The sequence below is a fragment of the Tiliqua scincoides genome, chromosome 5, assembly GCF_035046505.1.
Source record: "Tiliqua scincoides isolate rTilSci1 chromosome 5, rTilSci1.hap2, whole genome shotgun sequence".
In the NCBI taxonomy this organism is placed as follows: domain Eukaryota; kingdom Metazoa; phylum Chordata; class Lepidosauria; order Squamata; family Scincidae; genus Tiliqua; species Tiliqua scincoides.
This window is the reverse complement of record NC_089825.1, coordinates 69872092-69896996: the sequence shown is the minus strand read 5'-3', so window position 1 is coordinate 69896996 and position 24905 is coordinate 69872092. Positions and strand designations below refer to the sequence as shown.

Here is a 24905-nt window from a genome sequence, read left to right as displayed (position 1 = left end):
ATGGTACCATATTTGTTGTTGTCTGTCTCAAGGTTGTTACAATATTTCAGAGCTCTCAGCAATGTGAGGTCAGACAAAGATAAACTCTGCAAGAAGAATGAAAGTCTTTTCTCTGTCTTTTCTCTGCTTTGTTTCCACAATAACTGCCTATGTTTTTTTAGTTGCTGATTAGATGCTATTTTCTTTTCCTCTATCCAGGCCAGTCCTCTCAGCTTTCATTTGTATTCCATGTTATTTATTATTTGGTAAAAAAGTAAAAGTCCACAGTTTGTCATCAGAAATTAAGAGACATCCTACTACCATTTAGGGTTTTGGCCTTTGAGGGGCTGAGCAACTTCTGAGCTCCTTAGATAAAAACAAAGCTAGACAGCAGCCAGAATTTATGGTAGAAAACCACTACTGACTTACTCCAATGTCTTTGTGATGTCTGCTGGTGGTGATGTCTGGTTAAAATCACCATGGAACTATGTGAAGAGAAAATAAATCTGTTCTGTCAGATCAAAAAAAGAAAGTGATGGAAAAAAGAGAGAAGGAATTACAGGTTGAACCTCATTATTCGTGTGGGTTCCAAGCACTCATGTGGGTGGCAAAAAACAAAACGCACTATAGCAAATCAATTTTAAAAACAAAGTTTCTTTGCTCTGGTGATTTAAAAACAGCCCTGCTGACCTTTGTGATGTAAGATAAGAGTCATTAAGAAGACAATCCATCAGTCAGTCCTCCTCCAAGCGCTTACAAAGGCGCTTCACTCAGCCCCTCCCTTCACCAGTGCAAAGTGATCACCTTTCTTTCATGTGCTCAGGGGGAAGGGAGGGGTCCACTGGAGAGAGAAGGATTGATGGATTATCAGCCAGCTGCCCTCTCTCGCTCATTAAGGAGGCTATTGTTAAAGGACTGTTCAGTTTTTTAAACTGATTTTAAAGGGTTGCATTTTCCCCTTCTCCAGGGATCAGCACATTCCTTCTCATTTGCAGGGGCCATTCGTGTTCAGTCAAATCTATGTATAAAAAATCCGTGTATAAATAGGCTGGACCTGTAGTTGAGTTTCACTGCAATTCAAAGGAACATTATACTCCTTTTTGTAATATACATTCAAGTATAATGTGTAGGTCTCAATTTCAGAACTTACAATACTGCAACTAACATTTTTGTTGAAACAGCTTAGAAATATAGTAAGGGCAGCCCAATCCTTAGCTGCCCAGTGCGCAGGGCTGCAGCAATGCCAAAAATGGCTGCCGCTGCATCCAGCATGCCCCAGGCAGCTGTCGCTGCCTCCTTGGGAGAAGGGGACTTTCATCCCCTTCCCCCGGGTAAGGTGAGTAGCCCCGGCATAGAACTAAGAGCCTCCATATCAGGTGGGCGGCCTGACACAAAGGCTCAGGATCAGGTGGAGCAAAGCTCTACAGGTCCCACCTCCCTCCCGCCCTGCTCCCTACCATCCAGCATGCCTCCTCCCCACCCTCCCTTCTCCTTCTCCTACCCTGGAATGCCTCCTCCCTGCCTCCCTCATGCTCCCGCGTATCTCTACGCTGCCTGGTGGTCCATGTGATCACCAAGTGGTGGAGCTCTGGTGCTCCACCAGCACTAGCCCCATTCCAGCCAGTGCTGGGCTAGCACCGGCTCTCCACTCGTGCTAATTGCCACAAACGTACCTTAAGGCACATTTATGACAGTGCACACCAGCGGTGAACTGGCACACACTGCATAGGATTGGGCCCTGAGTAAGTAAGTACATTAACAGCCCAGTCCTATGCTTCCTGGTACCCTCTGGAGCAGCGGCGACAAAGTGGGTACTACCACTGTATCCAGCAGACACTGGGAATCACTTTTGTCCCCTTCCCCTGGGAAAAGCCTCAAGCCCCGCAATGGGGCTTCTTAAGTCTATGACGGCTATCTTGCTTTTCAGCTCGACACGGAGTTCAGGATTAGGTACAGCAGAGCTGCACCAGTTCCTCCCCCTCCTGCCCCAGTTCCTCCCCCTGCTCCACTCTTGTTCTGCACTCCCCCTGCCCCCCAGAGGCTGTACTGCCGGTGGTGGTATGTCCTCTTCCTGCCAGCGCTGGGCCTGGTGCCTAACTGGCGCGGGCCAAGTGTCAGCACTCCCTATCATCCTGATGCTGTAAATGTGCTTTACGGTATATATATGGCACTCAGTGCCAGCACTAGGAGGGTTCAGGATTGGACCCTAAGTAAGTAAGTAAATACATGGGTTATTCCTTACTTTTTGTGCAGATGTTTTTAAAAAGCAAGATCACCTTAAGAGCTCAGCCATGGAAAGGAGCATTAAAGGACAGAACTGTATGATACATGAAACTGCCAACAAAAATGGTAGCCTTTTGTAAGGTTGTTGTCCTATCCCCCCCACCCCATATCGTCTGATTTACCTTATTCTTTGTCCCAACAGCCTTACAATGTGCCTTTCCTTGCTATCACCAGTAGCAGCCAGGGATGTGGAGTGGGGGAGGCCAGAGAAACGCATCATAATGAGGAACAGTATAGGTCCTTTATGATGTGTACAGTAGTTCTGCCCAAAGGGAGACCATTAGCTACTTGTACAAATTGATATGTAATTCGGTTTTGAGAAAATGAATGGTCAATTTTTCTGCTCCTAGGTTAAACAAGTAGGAGAAATCACTCTGAAAAGCAGCACTCAACTATTGCAGATATTGGTCAAGAATGAACACAAAGGATCCGAAAGTGACAGAAGGGGGCCTCAACGTCACACTCACCATACGACTTCTGATGCATGGAAAGGTAAGTTGGTTGCCACAGAGCTATTGGTGTGGAGTGATTGAGTGGATACTCCAGCACAGATGATTATATTGTAGGATAATTTGCCATGTTTTATCTTAAGACACCCAATGTATCCCTGTTAACAGATCAGCAAAAGTGGGTATAACCAGTGTACAGTATGAAAGTGGATTGCACCTGTTTTTTGTTTAGCAGAAAACTGGCTGGTTTCTTATATTTGATTTTATTTGACAGTATGCCCTAAGTTGATCTCATTATGATCCACAGTGCCTCTGTGTGTACCAGTGTCCATAAATCTCAACCAGGGCTGATGTCTAAGGTGGCATGCCAAATCCTGGTGTGTCCCCACCATGATGTGCCTGCCTCTGCTACTCCTACTCACCAATGTTCTAGCTCAGCACTCTCCTCCCTTTCCTCTTTCTCTCTGTCCCTCTTTTCCTTTTTCAGTCCAGGGAGTGGAAGGAGGAGGCAGCACTGTGGAGGCAAGTAGGCGGACAAAGTCTGCTGCTTGAGGCAACTACTTCAGTTGGCCTCATGGATGGGCAAGCCCTGATCTTAACCTATTTGATAGGTTCTGAACTGTTCAGCAAAGAAGTCTTCATCTGTAGATAAAATTTCTTATGATTCAAGATCCATAAAACAAACCTATCCTGAGCGCCAGTCATCTGAATAACGAATTAGCAATAGTCACAGTAAAGAAAAATGCAGTTGTTTTTCAGCCACTGTCCCATTTCTATTGTACTGCAGCGTACACCTGAATTTATATAAAAACACAGAAGCACATTCTATGGTGTACTTCTATGGGGTTTTTGAATATCCAAAGCATGTCAAAAGCACCAGCTGTGCCAAGCACAGCACCCAGCTGAACCACAATGGAAGCACATCTGATCAGCTGGGGAGTGGAGCAGTGGCTGATGACATCATCACCCATTGCTTTTTCCTGGCTGCTGGCAGACCTAGTTGACAGTTGTCAGCTGTCAGCTGTCAGCAGGAGAGTTGTGTGGTGGTAATGGCTCATAAAGGTGACTTAGGGAGGTGGGAGGAAGGAGTAGGAATGAGACGGAGGAAAGGAACAAAGGAGGTGGAGAACAGAGATATGAAAAACGGGAAAGGAGGGCAGAAAGGGGGAAAGAGGAGTGGATGGAAAATCAACAGGAGGGGTTAAAGCAAGAGGAATAAAAGGGGGGTGTCCAGATAGGAGAATGGAGTTGACTGGAGAAAGGAGAGGAGGCTCCGTCCACCACCCTCCCGCTTGGTTCCCTGAAAGCCGAAGAGCAGGGGGGGAGTAGATGACAAGTGGCAGAGACTGCAATTGCTGCTTTCAGCCCCAGTAAAAAAGCAGCGTTTTAAAACTATGCATTTGCCGCATTTCACGGCCCCCACTTCCCCTTTATAAATAAATAAAAGTAGTGATTGAGGCTAGTTGCATATCTAGCTGGACACTTAGAGCCCAATCTGTGTGCACCTATTCAGAAGTAAGTCTCGGTATAGTCAATGAGGTATACTTCCTGATAAGTGTGGATAGGAGTATAGTCTTAGGGCCCAATCCTCAGGACTGTAGTCTTAGGGCTTATCACCGGTACGCACTGTCACAAATGTGCCATAAGGCATGTCTGTGAACCTCAGTGCCGGTCCAGTGCCGGTGCTAACTCAGTACTGGCTGGTGCTGGGCTCGTGCCGGCTCCACGGTTGCTTGAACAGCCAGGCGGTGGAGAGGTAGGTGGGGGCATGGGGGAAGGAGGCACTCCGCAGCAGGGGGAGGCAGGGGAAGGGCAAAGAGAGGATGGGGAGGAGGCATGCCAGGGGAGGGAGCAGGGCGGGAGGGAGACGAGATGGGTGGAGTTTCACTCCACCGGATTCTGAGCCTCTCTATGTCGACCCTTGGGTCGCTGTAGAATCGAGTAGCCCCACTTCAGGGCTACTCGGTTTGCCTTCCCCGGGGGAAGGGGACAAAGTCCCCTTCTCCTGGGGAGCCGTTGGTGCTGCCCGGGTAGCACTCAGGATGCAGCAGCAGCCATTTTCAGTGCTGCTGCAGCCACGTGCTCCAGGCAGCTTAGGATTAGGCTGTTAGTCATTGCACTGCAATTCCCTTCTTAAGTTACATTGTCTTGAGCTTCATATTTCCTTTCATGTGAGTTGGCTGTTCACATAGTTTTGCTGAACGCATATGTATCTATTACTCGATTAGGTGCATGGTGCTCTCTGATCAAGCTTGACTGAGTATTTGGATCTCAGGCATCAGTCAATTGCACTTTCTGGTTTGGGTCTGTCAATTACTTGCTTTGTAATTGCTGAGCTGTGTGCCTGTATTTGACTTGCACTACTGAGTGTTATGACATTACAGCTAAAGCAATCACTTTGGAAATGGCTTCCTGCATAGTGATAACGCCCACTGCCTGTATGTTGCTCATTTGGCACCAAGACCATTTGTTCCCTCATCCATCATTTGAATTAGATGTGAAAATCCCTGCTAGGCCTGGCTTTTATCATTAAGTAAAGTAGATCCTTTGTTTTTAATGTCACTTCATCAGTTCCTTATTGAAAAGACTTGAGTAATTGAAAATTTTAGAAGGTGCATATTCTGTAATACTAGCAAAGGCAGGAAATGAGCAGCTTTGTTTTCTTCTGAAGGAGGACAGGGTCTCCATCTTCCTTAATTTTTATTACAACTATAATTCAATGAAGACAAATGAAATGACAAATGACAGCCGGAAAGGCTGTCCCTGCATCTAGAACATGAAGCAGAGAGGGTGGAGAAGGAGAGGGTAGGGGGTTAGGAGCAAAGGAAGAGTAGAGATGATAAACAGCAGAGGGAAAAGAGAATGCTGTAATGCAGTCTGAGAATAAGAAATGACTTGTTCGTGTTCTTGCTTTTGCTGCACCCTTCTTAGCAGGAACAAACTACAAGTTTTTTAAACTTTTAAATATTTTAAATGGCCTCCCACAGGTCCTTCAGTTAGCCAAATCATATCTGAACAATATTCTTGGTCCTTTCCAATGATCACACCAGAAGTATTTTTAAAATAAACAACAAAAAAACTGGAGTGGAATTTTTTTTTTTAAGAATACGAGCAATTCATTTTGCTGACTCAAAGGTCTTAAGGAACTGCTATTTCAGTGAGCCAAAGTCAGTACTTTCTATAATTTAGCTGTGTGATAATGAGCCCTTTCCTAAAAACATCCTAAAAACAGGATGCATAAAAATTGTGCATAAAAAAATTAAATGCTTTGGAAAATGGTTGTAAAAATAAATATTTGCTTAGGAAAATGGTGTATTCCCTCTGCCAAACAGTACCCCTTCTGTCCTTCCCTACTTGTCTGTCTTTTAAGTTGTTGATCTATGGGGAAACTTAAACAATTCTGTCTGAGGGTGAGGTTATGCCAGATCCCAACCCCATTCCCTTCAAGCTGCTCCGCTCTCCTTGGTCTTGTTTCACCTCAGAAGGTGACGCAAGTCTGAGGAGACCCATTGGGGTTAGGGTGGCTTATCCAGAGGTAAGGGGGAAAGTTTAACATTTTTAAAGCCATTAATGGTGACTTAAACTGCAAATTTGGATATACTATTACAGGGCAGCAAATCAGCCGTTATTTAATTGTAGTATAGGTTGAGTCTCATGATTCGCTACGGTTCAGTTCCAAGAACTCACATAGATGGCAAAAAACGCACTATAGCAAATCAATTTAAAAAACAAAGTTTCTTTGCTCTGGTGTTTTTAAAACAGCCTTGATGACCTTTGAATCCACACAGAGGCCATCAGTCTCTCTCCAGGCTAGGCTTCAGGAGAGGCAGCAATCTCTCCCTTCACCAGGAGCCCCAGCAAGGGGGAAAGAATGGAGAAGGTGCTAATCACTGCCATTTGCCTCCTTTCACATGCTCAGGGGGAAGGGAGGAGTGAAGCCTGCAGAGAATGATTGATGGATTGTCAGCCGGCTGCCCTCTCTGGCATTATTAAAAGACTGTTTTCCTTTAATTTAAAGGACCCTTCTCACCAACTTTGATCTAGAAAATCAGTGGATACTTAGGTTATACCTGTAATCACTTGAATGAGTGCATTCAGTACAACAGTACTGCAACAGTAAAAAGCAATTTTTTAAACTGTGATTTTAAAGGGGTGCATTTTTCCCCTTCCCCAGGGATCAGCACATTCCTTCTCATTTGCAGGGGCCATTCGTGTTGAGTCAAATCCGTGTATAAAAAAAATCATTGTGTAAAGGCTGGACCTGTAGTTGTTAGCCTCCAGCATCATCAAGCATGTTTTTTTGACCTTTGTGGAATTTCATATTGCTCTCCAGTTGGGACTTTGAATGCATTTTGGCCAAAAAAAATGGTCTCATTCATTTGGGAACAGAAACATCCCATTTTCTTAAACATTTAGGGCACAATCCTAACTGGTAGTAAGGCACGTTTGCACCTCCTCAGGAGGAAGCCAGGCTGGTGCTCCAAGAAGCGCCTGCCTGCGGAGGCTGAGGGAAGCCTCCGCACCGGCTTCCTCCCAGCACCTTGTGTCGGCTCGGATGATAGTTGTAGTGTTATACATCTGAGTGCTATACATTAATCATGTATAACACTTGTTACGTAAAATTAATTTTATATTACTAAATATATTATATTACCAAATACATTTGCCACTACAAAATATAAATAATATAAATATATATATCCTACATTACAAATAAAATATCAAAAATATTAAGTAAAATGTTGACATCAATAAAACATCTAGGACCATTAACAATGGTCACATAATCCAATGAGTAAAACTGCTAAACCAAACAAAACAAGCGGATCTAGCTTTCAACTCTTAAAAAATCATAATGTTTCTATGAATTATTTTCTACTCATGAGTGAACATCCGTGCAAACCTGTAGCAGCGCAAGATGCTGCTCTGGGGAGCACCCAAGGCTTTTGAGGGCCTTGGTGCTTGGTGGGAGACACACAAGACTATATCTTGTGGCCTGATGGAGAGTTTTAAAAGCAGAAGCACTCTGAGGGTTTGAAAGTTAGATCTTGAGGCAGCAAAGCGTTAGAACAATGAATACAACAGACAAGTATAGTAGCGAGATGCAGAAGGAAGGCCAGATGCAGAAGAAGAACTTCTGGGATTCAGCCTTCTCTGCCTTTTATTCCTTCTCATACAATTCACAACAGGCTGGGGTTTTCCATTCTCTGATCTTGTTTACAATACTAAACCATGAGTCAATAGTCTGCGTAATAGGGAAATTTCCACAAGGATGATAAGACTCACACTGGCTGTAACCAGTCGGCTTTCTAGCTAAACCACAATCACATTCCTAGATATGATTCTTTATAACATTGCCTTGTTGACAGGCTACAAAGCTTCAGACCTAGCATGTCCCCAAGGCCGCGCCGAGTTTGCTCTTGCGCATGCGCAAAGTGTGCTTTGCTTCATTGCCAACATACAAGGCTAAGGCTAGCGCCTGTGTAGATAACCACTACACAAACCTGTGCACTCACTGTTCATTGTGTTGACTCCAAGTTCATTCAGGCTTTGCTTTCCTGCTGCTTTTGTATGCCCACTGCATATGAATGGATTTTCCATGATCACACACTCAGATTTTGCCATACAGTGGGCCTTCCTTATCAGCAGGTTCAGCATCTGCAGGTTTGAATATCCACAGATGCCAAACCTGTGGCTGAAGGGCTCGGAGGACCTCCTGGACGTGACCAGAAGTGATTTCCGGCTGCACCCAGAGGTGTTCTGAGGTGCGGGGAGGCCGCATGCAGCCTCCTTGCGCCTCAGAAGACCTCCTGGACACAACTGGAAGGCACTTCTGGTTCGCTGGCACAAACCAGAAGTTTGTACTGGACTTTCAGTCACACCCAAGAAGCATGTGAGGAGGCTGAGCATGACCTCCAGAGGGCTGTGCACAACCCCCAGGTAAGTTATTGAGGCACTGCATGAGCAGCCCCCCCCCCCAGATTTTATTATGCACTGAATTTGGTATCTGCAGGTGGTCCTGAAACAGATCCCATGTGGCTATTGAGTGTCCACTGTACTGTAGCTTACAGCATTTTCAGTAACATTATTCCACTGTGAGTACATTTTTCTTTTCCTTATACAGTTGCCCCCATGTCTCTGGTCCCATCTCCATGGTTTTACTTACCTACGGTTCTCAAATCCCATTGTGCTTATGACTCACCTGGGAAGTCATAGGCTATGACTTAAGTCATAGGCTTATGATTCTCTGGGAAGGAAGGGCTGGTATTCCTACTGCTGGGGATGCCCCTCCTCCTGGAAGGTAGGATCGGAACCTCACTGAATGGATACCCCTCCCACGTTGGGGGCGTCCCACGGTGTTCCCCAGTTCGGGTCCTACTTTCTAGGAATAAGGATGGACCTCTGTCATGCTCTGGCACGACATCAGTATTTTTCCTTTTTTATTTTTCCTTCCCTAGAGCAGGGGGGTTAAACTTCCCCCACTGCTTCCCAGGCTCTGAACAACTCAGAGCCTGCCTGCTGGTGGGACTCAGCGCTGCCTCCCCCCTCACTGCAAGCAGGCAGGATCGGTGGGTTGAGGCGGCGTGGGAGGCTTCCGTCCCCCTCCCCCGCGTGGAGCCAGCGACGGACCCACACCAGCAGCAGCAGCGCCTTCCCAGCAGGGCAGCCAGCAGGAGCACCAGAGCTACGTGGCGGGCGCCATCTTGGGCCCTCCCCCCCTTCCCCGCGGGAGGGACCCAGGCCTGGGCAGCCCAGCGGCGGAGCGCTCCACAGGCACTACGCCCGCAGAAGGCTCACCAGGGTGGCAAAGCCCAGGTGCACCAGGTGCACAAACTGGTGGCTTTATTAGGTGGGCGGTGGCTAGTGGGGTCAGGGGGTCATGGCTGGGGTAAAGCATGGCCTTCCTGTAGGAGGGCCTGGACAAGGGTCTGTCCACCAACACACTCAAGAGGCAGGTGGCGGCCCTCGGCAGCATCCTGGGAATGGGCTCAGGGGAATCCCTGTCATCCCATCCTCATGTCCACAGGTTCCTAAGGGGGGTGGCACTACTGAACCTCCCGACGGTACGCAGGTTCCCTAGCTGGGACCTGAACAAGGTTCTGGAGGCCCTCACTCAGGTACCCTTCGAGCCTCTGGACTCAGTTACCATTAGGGAACTCACATTCAAGGTTCTCTTCCTAGTGGCGATTACCTCAGCCAGGAGGATCTTGGAGCTTGGGGCCTTGCCCATCAACCCCAAGCTGTGCATTTTCCATAAGGACCAGGTGGTACTCCGCCTGGATCCAACCTTTGTCGCAAAGGTCAACTCCCTGTTTCACAGGGCTCAAGAACTGATTCTCCCATCCTTCTGCCCCAAGCCGGTGCACCCCAAGGAGAAGGCATGGCACACTCTGGACATGCTTAGGGGCTTACGTTATTACACCAAGCGCACTACAGACTTTAGGAAGTCGGAGTCCCTGTTCGAGACCTACAAGGGCTCCAATGAAGGCCACTAAGGCTAGCGCGCTGGTTAAAAGCGTGCATATGGCTGGCCTATCAGGCCAGAGGGGAAGTTCCCCCAGAAGGGATCGCGGCTCACTCCCTCAGGAACGCTGCCACCTCAGCGGTGTTTGACGGGTATGCATCCCTCATTGAAATCTGTAGGCCGGCGACGTGGTCTTTGGTCCACATCTTCGCCAAGCACTACTGGATAACCACGGCCGCTTCATCAGACGCTGCTATGGGGTGTAAGGTGTTGCAACAGGTGGTGAGGCCGTGAGAGACCCCTTGCTGGCCCACCCTTCTGGTTGGCTCTGGTATATCTCAGCAGTAGGAATGCCAGCCCTTCCTTCCCAGAGAAAGTAGGAATTTCTTACCTGATAATTCCAGTTCTGGGAAAGGAAGGATGGCATTCCGCCTGCCGCTTTTCCAGCTCGGGGGTTTCACTGCTACCTCAGGCCTCCCCACAGGGGGCAGAAAACCCTAGCGGGAACCTTCCTTTCCCAGAACTGGAATTCTCAGGTAAGAAATTCCTACTTTTACTTTTTCTTTGCTTTGGTCCACTTTGGAAAAGGAAGCAAATAGTGGGAATCTAGACTCGTAGTCATAGCTGCTAGAGGAACACTAGAAGGGGCAACAGTGAGAATGCAAACAGGAAGCAGAGTCTAATATTCTTGCTGACTGTTTGCTTTCTCTGCTGTCTGCTTCCTGTTAGCATTCTCACTCTCACCTGTAGAATGTGAGGAAGATCATTTTTAACCCTCTGACACATTCCTTCTGACCCTGGTGCTCCCCACCCAAGATGCTAGAAGTTGTTAGGAGCTCAAATAGGCCAGTATCCAACCCCCTTCCATTTCCCCTTTTTTTTTTTGACATGTTCAGCATTGAAACCAGACATAAAACTGCTAAACTAATGGCCTAATCCTAATTGCTGGATACGATGGTGGATCTCACAGTTCACAATCCACAATCATATCCTGAGGGGCACTGGCACAGTGGGCACTCCACAGAGCTGCTGCAAAGGCTGGGAAGCAGCAATCTTGTGCACACTAATCTGAGAGTAAGTACCATTGAACTCGGTGGGACTTACTTCTGAATAGGCATACATAGGATTGAGCTACAAAGGACTTGGGTCTGCCGGCCCCAGACAGGAGCACTTTATAGCAAGGGCAAAGATTTTTGGAGAGTAAAAAATGAAAGGGACGGTTTTAATCCCACGAAGTGCATTCCATCAACTTCCAGGGGATAATAAACTGTTAAGGCTTAAGCAGATCAATTCCCTTTTCAGCCTCTCATGTTCTTTTCTTTCCCCTCCTGCAAATTGAGGTGTCCCACATGGTCTTTTTTCTTTTTAATTATACAAATATGAAGATGTAGAAACCATGCCATGCTTATTTTGTGGTTGCCCTCTTTTACATCCAAAATGACCCCCAAATTCACTTACAGCCCAGTCCTATGCCCCGGGGCTGCCACTGTATCCTGTGGGTAGCCACAGAGTCTCCTAGGGGTAAGGGTGTTCCCGAAGGAGCAGAGTACCCCTGGGTTCTCAGAGAGCCAACACAGACAGGAGAAAAAGAGGACTTCAGACAAAGCTTTATCACATGCACGCCGACCCACTCCTCTAGGCAAGTGAGCAAAGATCATTAGAATCAGTTACATCTTTGTAGACTAGTTTCAATAGGGGAGGGGGTGAGAGGGACAGTTGCAACATTATCTATAGAAAACACGAATTATGACAGCACATTCCAAAGTACATGTTGTGGTCAGCAAGTCCCTACTTTCTCAGATTATTCGCAAACAGCTTGTCCTATGGGGGGGTTTACTCAAAGCTTGTTCTGCAATATTTAGATAACAGGCATTGTTTACTTCACCCTTGGACTTCCTTGGGGCCCACTTCTGCCTATGTTATGACCCAGATGTCCTTTACAGTTGTAGGGACAAGGCCATAGTCTTGAGCTTTAGCTAGAGGGCCTGTTTCAGGATTTATTTAAGCTAAGGCTAATAGCCTTTGGTTTTCTGGCTTGGGGGTTTCAGGTACGAGGGAATGTTCCTTTATCCTTTGTTGACCCTGGCAGCCACAATGGGTCTCCTCAGAGCTGTGTCATCTCTTGAGTTGGTGCAGAACCAAGGTGGCCCATGTTGGGCTCCACGATTCAGGAGGGGGCATAGGACTCCAAGCAGACTCTGCTGCTGTCTTCGCCCCCCTCCCAGGCCAAATCCTCCCTCTATCCCTCTCCCTCCACCCAGTTCCGTCTTCCCTCCGCACTATCCCCACCCCCAAAAGCCTCTCTGCAACCTGGTGGGGGTACTTACTGGCTGGTGCTTCAGCAACAGGTCCTCCCGGCACTGAGGCTGAGTGCCAACTACTGCTGGCTTCAATACCAGCACAACAGGCTCAACACTTACACCGAAGTGCCTTATGGCACTTTTGTGACAGCCAGAGCTGGCGGTAGCTAAGGAGCACTAGCACTGCAGCCCATAGGATTGGGCCCTTAGAACATAAGCCTATGCATGTTTACTCAGAAGTAAGTTCCATTGTGTTCAATGGGGTTTACTCCCAGGAAAGCGTACATAGGATTACAATCTTAGAGGAAATATTAGATGTTCATTACCTTATTGTTTACTGCAACATGGATTGTGTTAAAAGTGTGTTTCAATGTCATACTATTTTAGAGTTACAATTTTATATAGCTTGACTATATTTCTTCAAATTAATTTATTATATTTTAATGTGTAGATATATTTGTGATATCTCTCCTCATATTCACTTGCATTTTGCTTGATTTCAGGAGGTTGGCAGCATCATTGGAAAGGTCAGTGGTCCACTTTTTAAGGCTGAGTTTGTTTGTTTGAGTCAGCCCAGTTTACTCAGTATTTTTCTACAATTTCACCAGTGCAGTGTAAACTAATACATCTGTTTCTTTAATAGAAAGGTGAAACTGTTAAGAAGATGAGGGAGGAGGTAAGATGTAAATTTTGAACGCTTTGACTTACTCTTTATTTCATAAAATATCTGGCTGTTAGTAGTGGTGAAGAATAAACTATGTCACTTAAATGTATGAATCAACATTGCCATCAAGTGGCTAAAATGGCAGTATCTGCAGTGAACTGGTGTTCGTAATTCTCTGTTAAAGAGAATGTGGGATGTGTACTAGCAGTGTAATCTGGATTTGGAATTATGGCCATTTGAATTCAGAATTTTAAAAATCCAAATTTTCAAATGCTGGAACACCTTTAAAGTTGATAGAAATAGCCATTTTCAACTTAAAAATACACACCCAAAGACAAATGGTTGGCAACCTTCAGTCTCAAAAGACTATGGTATAAGCCTACAGCACCCGGTATTCCCAAGCGGTCTCCCATCCAAGTACTAACCAGGTCCGACCCTGCTTAGCTTCTGAGATCAGACAAGATTGGGCAGGACAAATCACTTCTTTAAAAGATTCCCTTTTAAGGCTCTCTGATTCTTTCAGTTCAAATATGTCAGCCCCATTTGAGAACGTGTGGCAAGTACTCACAGCAACAACCTCTGTTGTCAGGCACTGGTGCCCAGGTGTTAGGAAGTGACTGCGATACTGAACCGTGCAAATGTCAACGGGGCAGCATTGGGAATGGCACAGTGGATAGGTGGTGCTGGAGAGTGGGCAAATACTGGCAGCTCTGACAGACAGACTGGAGCAGCAGAGAGGTGGCGGCAACTGCTTAGGCACAGTACAGCCTGGGACACAGTACAGTTGAGGGAGTGAGCACAGTACTAGAATAGCAATTGGAAGAAGGGAAGGGGCAGCAGGAGGAGGCAGCAACTGAAGTATGGCATACCCTGCACTGAGAGCAGGAACGGGAGTGTGCCATTAAAAGGGCGCCTCAGGGAGCCCCAGTAATGTTAGACTGACCTCAAGGAAAACCAGTTTTTTCCACAGATCTAGGTTCCAGGTATAATTTGTATGGACTGACAATGTCCCCTGCTCAGGACCACACTGGGATTCACACCCACTCACTGATTGGTGGGCGCACAACATCACTCCCACTGTGGCCTGACTTCCCCAAACAGACCCCTTCTCAGTCCAGTAACCCAAATGGTCAGCCTCTTTCAGCTTACAGGGCTCCTTCAAGTACACCTCCACCTCTGCCATTTCCTCCCTCTGTGATGGTGCCTCTGGGGAAAAGGATGGGAGTGCTGACTGCAGTGACTCCAGTGGCAGCAAGTCAGAGGGGGCAGCGGAAAGATGTGGCATGTTCATCAGTTTGCCACCCTCCAATTCACCACTTGATGCAAGCCTTTCCAGTTGCTTCAACAGAAGGTGAAGCTCCTAAATATAGGTTATAAATGCAGGTCATAAAAATATGTATTTAATATACTTGCAGTGGGCTAGACCTCAAACAGTGTGTATTTGAACTGTTCGCCACCATCACAGCATCGTATCCCCTGAGAAGGCATACTTGAAGGTCAGGGGGCATGATCAGCATCCATGATCAATATCCTTCCAAATCCACATTCACTGGGACACAAGGTACTGCTGCTGTTAAGGAAAATGAGCACAGATCCCATGCATGCCTAGTACAGGGTGACCAGATACAATAGAGAGAGTGCCTAGAGAAGAGGGAATTTTGGCACCTGCAGCTCAACATGGAAGGGTTTAAAAAGTTGCACCTGCCAAAAGTCCCCCTTCTATACAGTGGTTAAAGGTAGAGGCACTCTTTCCTCCACTGCATCTGGTAACCTTGGCCCAGAAGTACCTTGAGTACTCAAAGGCAGTGTGCTTGGTATATGGTAACACTGGATACAACTGAAGAGTAATTCTCATTGCTCTCATCTCTCCACATGTCCTTAAACAACTAGCACCACTGGGTTCTGTGTTCATGACAGCACCAACTTATTTTTCTTACAGTCTTGGTAAATCTTGATTACAGTTCCATAGCTGTATGTGATGCTTCTCTGAGCAAAACATTCCTTAAGTTAATACTAGCTCTCCTCATGTGCGGTGGAGCTATAGATGTGTTGTTGAACTAAACAAATTGATAATCCTACTTTTTGACTGTATTAGTGTGTTTACGAACTAATTAGTGTTTACTAACTAATTAACTAATTAGTGTGTTAACTAACTAACCTGTATAGCTGTGTTAGTGCAACACTGGTAAAGGTGGGATACAAAACAAAAAAAACCAAACAGTCCACCAACTTTTCTGTTGAAAATGAAGAGGTGAAAGGATTGTTCTGCACAGTTTCCAGAGTGTTAGGGCCATCCTATTTTGTGTCCTAGAGGACAAAGGTCACTGTTTTAGGGAAACTGAGGCACTGGACCTGTTTACTAGGTATCCCTCCCTACGTTGATTTAAAAAAGAAGAAGAAAGTGGCATTTTGTTTATGTTGAGGGACTAAACTTTGGAATCCACTTGGTTTGCAAACCTTCAGTTACAGGAAATCAGCTGTGGAACACAGTGATGCGCTAACACAGTGATGCACTAATCGGAACCATATGCATACTTCGAATATTTCTCACTGTACAATCACTTTTCATAACTTCCTCACAATGGGGGGAAGGGTTTCTGCTGGTTTTTATTCATATGTCATTCTGTGGAACATAATCTTGATACAGCTGAAGTTTCAGGCATCAGTTTAAGTCAGTCAGCTGGAGATTCCCACCTCTGCTGTCATTCAGTAAGGAAAAAAAAAAGGCTATTCAAAGTTTCAGGCTGCCTTCCTTCTAAACACTGCTAAATTGACAGTACCATCCTGGGCATGCCTACTCAAAAGTAAGTCCTATTGAGTTGACTGGGATTTACTCCCATGCAAATATGCATAGGATTGTAGCCCAATTCATTTTTTAATTGAAAACTTATGTTTCCAGTAATGCACAGGTTTCTCAGAGTAGGGGGGTTATCTCAAGGTTTGTCTTACTGAAGACTTGTCTTTCCAGCAAGTGACACAGTGATGAAAGGTTCTTTGCTGTTTCTGTTCTGAGGCTGCAAAGCAGATGAGGTGCCTGTTGCAGCAGGCAGCTCAATGTGAAATATGAGGGTTTTTTTCCTTCTCAATCTGTGTATAGCAGGGGTGCTCAAACTTTCAACTTTAGGGATGCTGGACCTTTAACAAGTGTATAGAAGAGAGAATTTCAGCAGGTGCAGCTTGTCATCTGTGGGATGACAAGTTGCATCTGCTGAAATTCTCTCTTCTATACACTTGTTAAAGGTCCAACATCCCTAAAGTTGAAAGTTTGAGCACCCCTGGTGTATAGGGTATTCAGAAGTCAAAGAGGCACCTCCTCCCTGAGACTAGTGTTACTGAAGGAATAGGTGGTCCCTCAGTAACCACAGTGTGAGCTAATGTTCACAGGGTATTCAGAAGCCAAAGAGGCACCCCTTTCTGCAAGATCTGGAAGAGCTATAAAAAATTATTTGGGGGGGGGGGATTTTCTTGCATTAGGCCAGTTTTTCAATATGATTTACATAAGGATCAGGACTTTTCAAACCCTGGTCCAGAGGCTAGATCCAAGGTTTGGGGAAAGCCCTCCACTCCGTGAGCGGAGCTTACAATTCCGCCTCTGCGCCACATGTATTTTCAGTAGATCTGGGCACCGGGATGTTCTGGGCAGTCATGTCTGCCCATATCCTGTTACACAGTCTTCTGGGATGCCAGGCAACAGACACGACTGCCCAAAGTGTCCCGGTGCCCAGATCTTCTGAGAATACCTGCGGCGCAGAGGGGGACAGTAAGCTCTGGTTCAAACGGGGATCACTTTTTTGACAGACAGTGTCCATAAGTTTGGGAACCATTGATCTATAAGTTAGCACCATGGATGGTACTAAAAAAAAATGTACGTAATGCTCTATCGCAATGCTGCTGTTTCAGGTGCAGGTGTGCATGCTTAACAACCTTCCTCTTAACAACAGACAGCATATATGACAGTGTTCAAAGCACAACAAAGAGGCTCTTAATAAGGCAGTCAGGTCTCCCACAGCCTGCAGCAAAGTGTCTGTTTACACAACAAAGAGTCTCTTAATGTGAAGAAGAGACAATCTATCTCCAGTAGCCTCTGCAGCCAGCTAGTGTCTGGCAGGGAGTGTCTGTTTACATAACAAAGGTACTAGATTGGGCTGAATGTTCGCTTAACAACCTAACTGCATAACAATGTATATGATCTTCCCTGTTGTTAAGTGACACACACCTGTTTATGGAAACACACTGAATCTTTTCTGCAGGCATTTACCTCATCCTGGAGGTCCCCTGAAACTGCTGCCAAAATGCACTATTGACAGTGTTGCACAAAACGCACCTTGGGTAGAATACGGGTCTGGTAGACTCTTTGCAGAAAGAAGGCAAACAGGTTTTTCTAAAAAAAAGTGTTCTTCTTCTAGAGTGGTGCTCGAATCAACATCTCAGAAGGTTCCTGCCCGGAAAGAATTGTGACAATAACAGGCCCAACAGATGCCATTTTTAAGGCTTTTTCTATGATTGCACTAAAATTTGAAGAAGTAAGTAAATTGAAACTATTTCAAGCTATGCTACAATATTATTTGTATTTCCAAATGCTTGCTCTAACATAATACAGAATGTTTCATTGCCAGTAAATTAAATGCTGACGTTACTTTATTTTTAGAAATAAAAAATGAAGATGAGAGAAATAGTGAGCCAGATAAGTACGTCGATATGTTCTTATGGAAAATCAGGTCCTTAATGTGTACTAATGGTGGAGACAGAAACAAAACTTTGGTAATTCCGGCCCTATTTTGGATTTGAATTCTAATCTGATGACCATGAGATTAGCTCACGATGGAGAGAATTTTGTTTATAGAATTGCCAATTGCCATAAGTGAAATGTTAAGGGTGAATGTGTAGGATTTTGCTCCAAACAAACAGCTGAGAAAATTCAGGGGAGAGCAAAAAGAGTTTTGACAAGGCTAGTTGTCAAGGAATTTTTCAGGGGATTCTGTTAGAGATAATGGGCAAAACAAAGAGATAGCAGAACTGCAAACCTGCAGCTGCAGCATATGGTGCTCAGAGCACAGGCAAGAATGCCAAAAAAGGAGGCAAGACCCAGGGAAGTCCCAGCACCAGGCAGTATTTACAAGTAGAAGGCGGTTCCAGAAATCGGCAAGCAAAGGCAGTTCAGCAAACAGTCCAAGTAGTCAGCAAATCAGATATCAGTCCAGCAGAGATTCGTGCAGCAATTCACCCCCTACAACCCACATCTGTGGAGTGTGCTTGTTGGACATTTATACTCCTGTCAGCCAATGGGAAACACCATGACCTCATCACTGAGGAATGTCATTGCATCATCCTGTGCAGGGATTGCATCAGCTTTTCCCATCTCTCCTTGTTCTGTGCAATGACCCAGCATCTTGCCCTGATTGGCCCTTGTCCCATTGTCTGACAGGTATGCTTACATTTAGCACAAACATCAGCAGTCTGGTAGGCCTGCCTTATCCAGCCACCATTACTGTATGGGGCACATACTGTAACAGATTCCCGTACATCCCTCTCCATAGAAAACATGAATGCACAGGATTAGTTGAATTGACCTTTCACACAATGGCATTGGCTTTTTTCTTAGGAGCCTGAGAGCCCAATCCTGTGCTCAGCGGCATGGCTCCGTGCCACCGAGCACAGTCGCAAACGTGCCATAAGGCACGTTCGTGGGGCTCACCGCCAGGCTCCCGCCCGTGCTAGCCCAGCGCTGTGCTGGCCAGTGCTGTGATTCACTGTGACCCACTGTGACCAGTGCTGTGACCCACTGTGCCGGCCAGTGCTGGGCTAGCGCCGGGCGGTTGCCCAGCTCCCACGGCTCGGCAGTCTCCCAGACCACCAAGCTGCGGAATGGTAGGCAGGGGCGGGGAAGGGGGCGGGGAGGAGGCATTCCAGGGAAGGGGGAGGTTGGTGGGGGTGAAGAGAGGGCAGAGGGTTTTTCAAACCAGGCATGCCCCTGTGGACCTTTTCTAGGACCTTTTGCCAAGTGTTAGCCAGGGCCTGCTGCAGGTCATCAGGTGCCAAGTCATCACCCAAAATAGGCAGAGTTGGGGCTGGAGAAAGCAGATCTGAGTGTGAGGGACCAGACCAGCCATTTTCAACCACTGTGTGTGCCATGGATGGTATGCAGGTGTGCTGCAGGAGTTTGTTAGTAGAGACACTGGGGGATGTGAGCCCCTGCACTCAGTGCAGTGTGCCATGAGATGAAAAAGGCTGAGCCAGGAGACCACCAAGAAAGAGCTCTGCTGACATCTGAGAGCCAAGAGAGTCTGTAAGGCTTCCAGCAAGCCTTTAGCCCAGTGGTTTTCAAACTCTCTTTGAGAGTTTGCACCACTGTAAGTCCTGGCAGGGGGAAGGCATCGACATGATCCCCAGGATCGCGCTGCTCAGGAGGGCTGCAGGGACTGGGCCAGGCACAAGCCATATAAAAGCCAGGCTGAAGGCTGAATAACAAGGTAAGAAGACAACAAGTCAGGGCAGGCCAATTAGATTTGGTTTATTTTTCATAATATTGATAACTTAGTATGTTTTCAAAAAGTTTTTATTTACATTGCCTAAAGTCTACTATATTTTTTAACCAGCGTCAAACATAGCAAGTTGCTACTCAATTTTTCAATTTCTTTTCTCACTATGCTTTGATATTTGCAAACTCAGCATACTATGATTGTGAGTTTAGGAAGAGAGCTTTATGCCAAAAAATGGTTTTACTTGAGCCTAGCTAGAAGAGTATTCCTAAACGATGCTATTGCACAAGAGTTGTGCCCTATCATTCATTCACTATAGCATAAATGAGTCTAATTGTTATATTTGCTAAAGTGAATGAACGATAGGGCATCTATATTATAGACATTTTGCTGTATTGGTGGTAAAACTCAATTTTTTTGTTTTCTTCTTTCTTCAAGAATTTGAACTGTTCATAGGCAAGTTATTCTTTTTTTTAAACCAGTTTGAGTGATCCGCTTTAAATTTCAAGGAAATAATAAATCTTTGCCTGATTGTTAATGATGTTGTTACAGGATATCAACGCTTCAATGACAAACAGTACAGTTACAAGCAAACCGCCTGTAACGCTCCGACTTGTGGTGCCAGCAAGCCAGTGCGGATCCCTGATAGGCAAAGGAGGATCCAAAATCAAGGAGATCAGGGAGGTAAGCCAGCATTCCAGCATTTGGATTGTTTTCCTGTGCAAAGTGGTTTCTGCCTTATTTATTTTATTTTATTTATTTTTCACATTTTTATACCGCCCTTCCTCCAAAGAGCTCAGGGCGGTTTACACAGCTGCTCCTCCCCTCTTTCTTGTCCTCACAACAACCCTGTGAGGAAGGTGAGGCTGAGAGAAAGTGACTGGCCCAAGGTCACCCAGGAAGCATTGTGGCTGAGGGGGGATTTGAACCTGGATCATCCAGGTCTAAGTCCACCTCCCAAACCACTACACCACCCTGGCTCTTCTCCTCAGAGAACCCTGTACATCTGCCATAGAACCTGTGTGTTGCAGGGGATTGTGGAGTATATTCAAGGATGTCCAATCCATTCACTAAGGGTGCTGGTCAGGCTTGCCAGGCCTCACTGGTGCCCTGTGTGAACAGAGTCTGTGCTCTGAAAAATACCCAGCATGGGTGGACTTCTCTCTCTGTGAAGTTTGCCTTCCATGTCTGATCATCTTAGATAATGTTGCAAGGAACCCAGATTTCCCTGCAACATAGTTTTAAAACCATTGGTTTCGCTGGACAGGACACCAAATTGTAAGTCAAAATTTTAAACAGAGGGGTTAGATAAAATCTGCTGGAAAATAAATACAGCTTTGAGAGGGACTCCTTTGTCTATTGAATGGAAACTTAGTTAAAAACTAAATTATCCTTTAAATAGCTGGCAGCCCAATCCTACTTAAATTCTCAGCTGGCAGGTCCTATCAGGGGGGCCAGCAAGATCTAGGGGGAAGTGCCTGGATCCTGCCAGGAGTTGCATGCCCCAGTGCTACCAGCCAGTGCAGTTGCTGGCGGCTGCGTGACCATCTGCCACGAAAGGTAAGGTGGTGGTGGCAGTGGGAGGAACAGGGGCAGGAAGGCAAGGGACAGAAGAGTTTCTTGGTGGGTATGGGAAGGAGGTGGAACAAGGAAAGGAGCAGGTGGGTTCCGCTGCTTGAGCGTGCAGCTGAATTTCAGCTTTCCGTCTCCGCCATCTTTACATACCTCAGTCCTACACAAGCAAAATAGCACACAGAGGACTGAGGAGTCCCAGAGGGACTATGGGAGCTTTCCCTAGGACAAGTGAACAAAAGTTCACTTACCCCAAGGAGACCTATCCAACTCCCTCCCATCATAGGATGCAGTGCTAGCCTCCTTGGCGCACCTGCATCAGTGGAGGTCAGTTTAGGTTGGTTTGGGCTGTGGATCAGTTCCGAGAGCATAAGACTAAGCAAGAAATATGCATTTTGCAAACCACAAAATAAGGAATGTGCAGTGATATCCCTTGATATCCGCAGGCGATCCATTCCAGGACCACTACCACCACCCCCCGAGATATAGAATTCTGCGGATAATGAAATCTGGGAGCAGGGCAGCTAGAAAAATCCTGCTAAAAGTCACAGGACAACACTTTGAAAGGTGCCTCTTTCCCCAGTTAGCAATCATGAAATGCTGATAAGGAGGGGGGTTGCTGTACTTCACCACGCAGGGAGTTCTTCCACTGGAATGGCTTGGTTTACTGCTAAACACACCTCTGAAGAACATGGAACCTGCAAAAGAGCCTCCCTAAAATCTCACCTAGGATGGGCAGATTTGTGTGGAAGAAGGCATTCCCTGGAAAACTTTGATCTTAAGACTTGTGCACTGATGACACTTTAGAAATAAATTGAACCATACAATATTACATGAAGGTCCAAATCCTAACCAACTTTTCAGCACTGGCATAGTAGTGCCAATGGGACATGTGCTGAATCCTGCAGTTGGGTGGCACTCACAGAGCCCTCCTCAAAGTAATGTTTGTTCCCTTACCTCAGAGCTGCATTGCCCTTATGTCAGTGCTGGAAAGTGGGTTAGGATTGCGCCCTTAGTCTAAGAGGCACTTTTTCAAGTGGGTGCTCCTCTTTTTAGCAGGGGGAGAGTAACTGGCCCACCTCACCCCAGCACTGTCTGTTCTAGTGGCTGTCTGCTGGTATTCCTTGGCATCTTTTTAGATTGTGAGCCCTTTTGGGACAGGGAGCCATTTAGTTATTTGATTTTTCTCTGTAAACCGCTTTGTGAACTTTTAGTTGAAAAGCGGTATATAAATACTGTTAATAATAATAACCTTTTTAGTCACCATTCTTCTCGGTTGCAATACACAGTTATGACCTGCAGTCTCAACTCTCATTTATAGCATATGAGGGAAGGCATGCATCAAATCCTAAAGAATCATCCAACAAGAACTGGTGTCCATTTGCAAAGCTGAATTTTTTCAGACACTAGCAGTTATTTTTAATGACTGCATTAATTCTTTTTTAAAATGTCTTTATTAAGACATTAGTCTTCATTAGTCTTCTTGCTACCGTGAACACTGAAGCTGCAATAAATTGCATTAAAGATTCAGGACTCGCAGATCATCTTATAGCATCTGCAGTCATCAGCTAGTGCAATGTGTTAGTGGGGCTGTTGAACAAATTTTGCCTACAATCCTATACACAGTTTCTTGGGAGTAAGTCCCATTTAGTTCAATGGCACTTATTTCTGAGTAGGCATGCATAGGTTTGTGCTGTTTGTTTCTTAGTTTTACATTGATCAGAGCAGTGTGGTTAAATGGACAGAAAGTTGGGTTTGGATGTGGGAGACTTTATCAGACAGGATAGCTCTATTTGATGGGCCTTTTGCAGAAGTTTGCTCTGCAATTTAAACAGCCATTACGGCTTATTATTAACCAGCATGACTTCTGGGGAGAATGCTGCTTTATTATCATGGGAGTGTGATTTTGTTCTTATGTCTTCATGGTGAATGAACTATTTGCATGATGGATGTATTTCTTGTAACACCTCTGTTTCTGTTTAAGTCCACAGGGGCCCAAGTACAAGTGGCAGGGGATATGTTACCAAACTCCACAGAACGTGCTGTAACCATATCGGGTACTCCGGATGCCATTATTCAGTGTGTAAAGCAAATCTGTGTGGTTATGCTTGAGGTAAGATGTCATTCCCTAGCACTAAGTGATTTGGTGATGATCGGGGTTATTCTTACACGTTCTCCTTGAAATCCCAGTAACTGTGATGGAGAAGACTCAGATTTTCAGAGGAAAAATATGTGGCACCTATGTGTCCACAATATGTGGACATATCCATTAGTGCACTGACGTGCCCATCCCTTTGACAGTTGTTAAGTTCAGTGACCCAAGGACCCAATCCTATCCCCCCACCACCACCACTAGTGCACATGTGCCTGCCAAAAAGGCACATGCTGCATCGTGGGGGGGCACTTGAATTGCCTGCAGAAGGTAAGTGAAAACATTTTCTAGTTACTTCTTAGGAGGCTGCCCAAGTGGCAATGGGTCTCCTCAGACATACATCATCTATTTTGGTGGCATATGTCCAATGAAAGGAAAGGGGTGGGAAGGTTTGAAATGGAGGGGATAAGAACTGGTATGCACAATTGCCACCATATTCACTTGCCTCCTATCTGCCCCCAGTTAGTGGCTATAACTAAGATGGTCAGGATATACAGACAGTGAGGTAGACCCTAATATGTAAATTCCCAGAGGGTATATGTTAGTGATAAAGAGTGGATATTCTATCATTGCCTTAAACTTTGAGCCTAAACTTTAAGAAACAGAATTCTGCATAGGATGGACCATTAAACTTTGTTCCATCTTTGTCTCAGCATTTAGTAGCTCATCTTGCTACCAGTGATACTAGAAAGTATCTCTACTAGAAAGAGATATGCTTCAAACTAGAGTAAGTGACTCGTATTTCTGAAATGAAATTGCAAGAGGGTCACTAATTGTGACTTATTAAGAAATCATGGCATTTTCCTGCTTTTCAGTCCTGTTCTTTAGAATTGTGTTTCATTGTTAAAAAGTAGTTTCTAGTATACTTCTCCAGCAATTTTTAGAACCTCTTCATACATAGAGAATACACCACCTATACCTGGTGGTACTTGGAAGAGAGCTTCAGGTTTGAGCATTACCTAACTCTTCCATATTTTCAGTGAACCGAGGTGTACACATGTACGTTTGTATATGGGTAAGTCTAATTTGTGAAGAAGGATGAATGGGTTCTACTCATTGTGTACACATGAGTATACATGTCCATATGAAGTGGAGAGGGCTAGTGCCTCTTTGGCTTGTTACTAATGCCCTCCCATATGTAAGTTGTGAACAGTGAGAACAGGTTTGAATCAAACCTTAATTATAGCATCCTGAAAATACTATAGAAGGTTAAAAGCATCATGCATAAATGAAAACCTAAATGCCATTGTTAAAAACACTGCCTATAGCATTGCACTGTGATACTTTGGGTTTGTCAGTACCATCATGATAATTTGCAAGTGACAGCATTTGACATATATTAGCTATTTACTTCCTCTTTCTCACTCCTTTATGTCTTTGTCCTCAGTCTCCACCAAAAGGTGCCACCATTCCTTACCGCCCCAAACCGGCCTCTGCACCTATCATTTTTGCAGGTGGCCAGGTAAGAGCAGACACCATTTTGGCTTCAGCTGGAAACCACACCGTCTTGGCCCAACCTCAGCCAGCGCCTGTTAGTTTTCATCTTTTACTTCTTGTCTGAC

General features: G+C 45.6%; 1 protein-coding gene across 11 annotated transcripts in view; it reads left to right on the top strand.

The window, feature by feature from the left end:
• Positions 1 to 24905, top strand: part of LOC136651510 (poly(rC)-binding protein 3-like) — a 116461-nt gene that overhangs the window by 55436 nt on the left and 36120 nt on the right. For all 11 annotated transcript variants that reach the window (XR_010794524.1, XR_010794523.1, XM_066627983.1 and 8 more), the window contains exons 2-8: positions 2613 to 2754; positions 12980 to 13003; positions 13120 to 13152; positions 17547 to 17663; positions 20172 to 20303; positions 23176 to 23304; positions 24731 to 24874. Coding sequence is in view for 9 of the 11 variants with exons in the window: in XM_066627983.1 (XP_066484080.1) it covers positions 2677 to 2754; positions 12980 to 13003; positions 13120 to 13152; positions 17547 to 17663; positions 20172 to 20303; positions 23176 to 23304; positions 24731 to 24874 (657 nt within the window). In the remaining 2 variants the exon portion in view is untranslated. The remainder of the gene's footprint in view (positions 1 to 2612; positions 2755 to 12979; positions 13004 to 13119; positions 13153 to 17546; positions 17664 to 20171; positions 20304 to 23175; positions 23305 to 24730; positions 24875 to 24905) is intronic.